The sequence below is a fragment of the Zeugodacus cucurbitae genome, chromosome 6 (genome assembly GCF_028554725.1).
Source record: "Zeugodacus cucurbitae isolate PBARC_wt_2022May chromosome 6, idZeuCucr1.2, whole genome shotgun sequence".
NCBI classification, from domain to species: Eukaryota; Metazoa; Arthropoda; class Insecta; order Diptera; family Tephritidae; genus Zeugodacus; species Zeugodacus cucurbitae.
In genome coordinates this window covers 55,983,904-55,990,023 of record NC_071671.1, presented here as the reverse complement: position 1 = coordinate 55,990,023, position 6,120 = coordinate 55,983,904, and the positions used below count along the sequence as shown (strand labels likewise).

Genomic DNA, 6,120 nt, shown 5'->3' with positions numbered 1-6,120 from the left:
CGAATATGAACAAAATACGAACGACACGCACGATTTGCATTGTAATAATAGCAAACTCACTTTTTTTATTTAAAAGCATAAATTATTTCCTTACACAAATATTTTAAAACACATTCAACACTTTTTTTCAGCAAAAAATATTAAAAATGGAATATTCACACTCATGCACGTGCCGATAGACATAAAATATCATTTTCTTCACACGCGATTTTCACAAATTAATTGTCGCATAATATATGTATTAATAACTTATTTATATTAAATTTACTTAGCACTTTTGATTTGAGTATATTAAATTGATAATAACATCGAATTTTCGAAAAAAACACCAACTGACTTGTTTTGATTTGCTTGTTCACTGCAATTTTATCGTTTCACCGCGAATGTAAACAAAAGCGCAAGGCTGCAGTAGCTGTTGTAATATTTTAACACAGGGTGATGCATATAAAATGGTATGTAATTTAATTATAAATTAAAAAAAATATATTTTGAAATATTTTTCATTTTTGTTTAAATTTTTTTTATTAAATATTATTAATTTTAAAATTATAATTTTTTTAATTATAAAAATAATTTTTTTGTGTATATAGAATTATATATAATTTTACGATATTTAAGAATAATTTTTTAATAATATTATTTTGCTAGATTTAGTAAGATTTAGATTTAGTTCCTTACACAGAACCAAAATATCCATATTAACTGCATACAATGCTACCAAAAACCACAGCATTTCTAATTATTTAAACGAACAATTTGAACCACCGCTCAATAAAGTATGTTTGTGTATGTCTATATGCGCTACTACCACAACTACAACCACAACGCCCTAAATTATGCTAGCGACATTAGACTCATCGGCCATTTTGTCTGAATTTTAAACGTCCGAGCGAAAGTCAATGGCCCAAAGCGGCGCATACAAGAAATATAATCTACCATTTGGCGCAGTCAAGTGGAAGTACACATATTGAATTGGCGGCGCAATTGCTAGGGGCTCTATACAAAAGCACACATTACTATTTATAAGCACTCGCACACACTTGCATATTTATATACATATTTTCAGTATCGCTGTTAGCGACGATGTAGCGCTGCCTAGAAATTGTTGAATTATGCATGAAACTCTATTTACTACAAAATTGCTTGTTTTCGTAAATTTTCAAAATACATTATTATATACAAAATACTTGTATGTTGCTGTTGTTATAACAATACACTTGTTATGTGCAAGTAATTGCTTTGCTGCACGTGATGGCTTAGCCTGGAGGCAGCGCTCTTTGGTGACATTAATGAAAAGCCTGGCTGTTGTGAAAATTTTAATATTTTTAATTGAAATTTTAAAATTCAAATTTTTGGAATTTTTGTATTTATTTTTTAAATTAATAGTTTTGTTTACTGATTTTTTTTTAATTTAATTATTTATTTTATTTTTCCATTTTAATAATTATACCCTGAACAGGGTATATTAAGTTTGTCACGAAGTTTGTAACACCCAGAAGGAAGCGTCGGAGGCCCTATAAAGTATATATTTATATCAGTATGTTGAACTGAGTCGATTTAGCCATGTCCGTCTGTCTGTAGATATACGAACTAGTCCTTCAGTTTGTAAGATATCGTTTTGAAATTTTGCAGATGTTATTTTCTCTTCAAGAAGCTGCTCATTTGTCGGAACTGCCGATATCGGACCACTATATCATATAGCTGCCATACAAACTGAACGATCGGAAACAGTTGCTTGTATGGAAAACTTCCGCATTTTACAACATATCTTCACGAAATTTGGTATGAGTTATTGCTCATAGAAATAATTGAATCTCCGAAAAAATTGTTCAGATCGATTTGCTATAGCATATAGCTGCCATACAAACTGAACGATCGGAATCAATGGCTTGTATGGAAAACTTCCGCATTTTACTACATATCTTCACGAAATTTGGTGTGAGTTGTTGCTCATAGAAATAATTGAATCTCCGAAAAAATTGTTCAGATCGATTCGCTATAGCATATAGCTGCCATACAAACCGAACGATCGGAATCAATGGCTTGTATGGAAAATTTGCGCATTTGACGTGGTATCTCCACGAAATTTGACATGGATTACTGCTTAAGGTAATAATATAATCTCCGAAGAAATTGTTCAGATCGGTTAACTATATAACCTTAACGTTTCTAGCAAACATCCCGGCTAAAAAGAATTAGTAAAATGTTTTCTTTTTTTACTTACTTTTTCTTACGTCTTTAGATTTGCTTAAACACATAGTTACTAAAAGAAATGCACCTGTGAAGGGTACAACCGAAGTTAACGTTTTTTCTTGAAATAATTTTTAGTTGAGGGAAGCAAAAATATGAATAAATAGCATGATAATTGCATTATTTGCCGTTATTCAAATTTATTCTCTCAAATACGTAATATTTCTGAGCATTTTTGATAATAAATTAATTCCTACTAAATCCCACGCCAAAGTCATAAAACTTTATTTATCACTTTTGGCTTTATTGGCCTATAAATAAAATTAATTCTCATTACTTAGACAATAGTAACGTAATTCCGTTCATAATTTGTCATTATTCATAGAACTATTAATCTTAGTTTGGAATTAATTTACACGCTTAGTAAACAATTTTTGGCTTTTTACTCATTGAAGTGAAAACTTATAGAAACCGACAGATAAACGAATGAGGCATAAGCACAATGAAAGTTGAGAGTCCTGCTCTGCTATATTATAATAAATAAAATTTAATGGTATTGTAATCAGTTTGTATTGTCCCGTTATTGATCTTTAGGACAACGAAGGTCGTAAATCATTTGTAGTAAAATATGTGTGATAAAAGTTGGGGTTTGTGAACGAATTTTGGAAGAAATTATACTAAATTTATTAAAAAGAATTAAGAGAGATATAATTAATGGGATAACCTATGCTCACCTAACTTCTTCACAGAGAAAGCTCTCTCCAAATAGACATGTCAGATGAAGACTGAGAAATTTCAAGGTTCGAGCATATTTCTATTGCCGTCTTTCTTATCATTATAATTGTCAACTACTAAAAATTTATTGAAATTAAAAAAAAAAACGTTTTAGATCTCAACTTATGAGAGGGAACCTCTTATTTGAAACGCTCTCTGGACATTTTACTCTGTTAAACATACTTTAATTTGACTTTCCACCCTTTGCCAATGCCTCTGAAGAATAAATAAAAAATATTAAATGGCAATCTAAAGTATAACGTCGAACGGATTTTAATATCTAAAGCTTCCCAACAAAAAATACAGCACTTCAAATCAATAGATACAAATGTACACACCACGAATAATTCAACTAAATAATAATAAACTAATTGAGATAAGAGGAACACAATAACATATAATATAAAATGATAAACACACTTGATTATTTTTTATTAGAAGTATAAAAAAAGAAAGACATGAGTAGAGCGTTGTTGCTGAAACGTTGTTGCTTCATTTGCTCAACATGCATATAGCTATGTAAACATATGTACATACATACATACATATAATCCCATTGCAAAATTATTCACACTCAATTCTAACACAATTCGCTCGGTCATTCAGTAGTCGCAATGCACAGTCAAACACAATTTTTTATGGAGGCAAAAGCTCTTCACATCACACTAATTGCTGCTCGTAAAGTAAATTGCAATTAGTCATACACGTCGTATTGAGCATATATTTCGAATGTACATTTATAACAAAAGTACTGATAAAATAGAAATGTGAATGTTTGTAGATTTGCATTTTAATACCGTTAGTTTTTTTTTTTATTCAAAAGCACCGCGATAATATAGCCATGGCAAGACTGCTTCAGCGTGTTTACGATAACGCTCGCTTGTGTACATTAACTTTTTAAAGTCTACACTTTCTGGTGAACTGCCCAATAGATTCTCAATGGTCGCGTCAGGGGTTGGTTCGAGTAGCACAATGGCCATATGACCGTGAGCCGCGGATAAACCTTTAAGGTGAAAATATTTGAGAAAAAATTATGAAATGAAAATTGAAAAAAACGATAACCTATCAATGGGTTTAATGATAATTTTCGGAAAAGCAAACTTAATAAATTAATATTCATTTTTGTAGAGTTGCCAAATAATTTTAAATATACAAATATATTAATTAAAAAATTGCCGGTGTATCATTAAGTATTGATGCGAAGTTTAAAATGTTTCCAATATGAAACCAAACTCTTTAATAAAAATAATAAATTTTGTAGAGTTGCCAATTAAATTTAAATATACACATCAATAATTTAAAAATAATCGCTGAAATGTGAATAGAAATATTTAAATAGTTTCAAAGTCTTAATTTTTCCAAAAAAATTGAAACAGGGTTGCCACACTTAAAAAATATAAATTTTAATGAATTTGAATGAGTGAAATAATAAAAATTGATCTCTTTCCCGCATTTCAACCTAATACTCACCAAAAACACCATGTCTGTATAGCGCTATATGAATATCCTTTAATGTGGGTAGTTTCTTCGGATATTTCAGTAACTTCAAGTTTTCAGCTAAATTGTCATGATAATATTTAACGAAGTAATCAAAATGTTTGAGCTTGATCTCAAAACATGTTGATGATAGAAGAATATTATACAGGTCATGCACCGGTGAGCCATAACGTGAACACTGGAAATCGACGAAACATGTTTCCTTGAGCTTGCCAGCAGCGTCATATTGAAACATTATATTGTTGGCCCAGAAATCGCCATGATTGAGCACATTGAACTCATTGGGATCGGCATGCAACATGGAGCGGAATTTTTCGAATACTCTGGCTTGACATTTTTCCTGCGTGGACCACAAGTTGTATGAAGGATAAGGTTACCTAGCTTTAGACTGTTATCAGTGGTAGAACTTACCAAATCATCTATGTAGACTTCATGCCCCTTAAATGTACGCGCACACTCGTTGAATACTTTTGAGGATTGCTCATTCATATCTTTCATCATTACGATGAATTCTTCGGTAAATATACCGGCGCTTACCACCTTCGGATAATCACCTTTGACAGCTACGCGTACGGCAGTTGCAGCATGCCATTGCGCCAACTTTTTCAGCGCCATTTCGGTGTGTTCTTGGTCCAAGCCATCTAAGCGTTTAACATTTTTATAGCCACGCAGACACAGATCTTCCATGAGTATGACACCGAATTCGGAGGGGGTTTCCAATTCATAATATTGTGGTCCGAATTTCACTTCAACACCAGCGTCTCTGTAGAGTTTCTCCAGCTCTGGTATGACATCGCGATACATGCTCGTTTCCACATCGAACACATTGGTGCCCTTCAAAAGCTTTTGTACCCATTCTATGGGTAATTTTAACATGTACGAGACGAGTTTTGTTGCGCCAGCTGAAATTTAGAGTGTTTATTTAAAATTATGAAATATTTGCATTTCAAGCGTGAACTCAACTCTTCAACTCAACTTCCAATTTCACTGAGGTCATGATCGTGCTATAATTATCACCTGCCTCTTGTGTGGGTTTGACAGCGATACTCTTGATCTGCTTAAAATTCGGCACATTTTTCTCGAGCAGTTTCACAAATAAGTCAGCCTTCAACCAGTCGGGTATTTGACTCGCTTTCATAGCGTTTGGTGCTGTTGCGCATTGGACCGCATCTGCTTTGGTTTGATTGTTTACATTGACATCTGTTGTTGACATATTTGCTTTGTTTTATTACTTTTGCGTAACTAGCGCGTATGCTCGCACTTAAAATGTTCAAAAAATTTAAAATTTGCACAAAAAGTTGTAGGTCCGACACGATCGGCGTCTAGCGAAAAACTATTTGTATAATAGCTTTGCACTGGCATACATGGGCAAATAAATTCCACCGACTACACTTGATTACTTAAATTTGCTATCTACAGTTAGGCGTGTGTGTAGGTGTACCTATGAGAGTACGTAGAAATTGCAGTAAAGCTTTCTAAAGCCCCTATCAAGTGATAGGTAAATACATATGCACATATGCAGGCTGATGTCTGATAATTGTTTTTCATCAATTAATAACTTTGTGAAACTTAATTAGAGAACTTTTTGTAATTAAGAAATATGCTGAAATTTATAAATTTGCTAACACTTTGTTTGCGTAGGAATTCGGAAAAAAAAAT

The 6,120-nt window shown here is 32.4% G+C and overlaps 1 protein-coding gene across 1 annotated transcript; it reads right to left on the bottom strand.

The window, feature by feature from the left end:
- Nucleotides 1-3,360: 3,360 nt before the first annotated feature.
- On the bottom strand, nucleotides 3,361-5,818 carry LOC105220644 (uncharacterized). The gene is made up of 4 exons (XM_054232905.1): nucleotides 5,425-5,818; nucleotides 4,873-5,363; nucleotides 4,435-4,801; nucleotides 3,361-3,967 (listed from the first exon to the last, which is right to left on the bottom strand). Exons 1-4 carry the CDS (start codon nucleotides 5,672-5,674, stop codon nucleotides 3,777-3,779), a joined length of 1,299 nt encoding a protein of 432 aa, XP_054088880.1. The 5' UTR covers nucleotides 5,675-5,818; the 3' UTR covers nucleotides 3,361-3,776.
- Nucleotides 5,819-6,120: the final 302 nt, after the last annotated feature.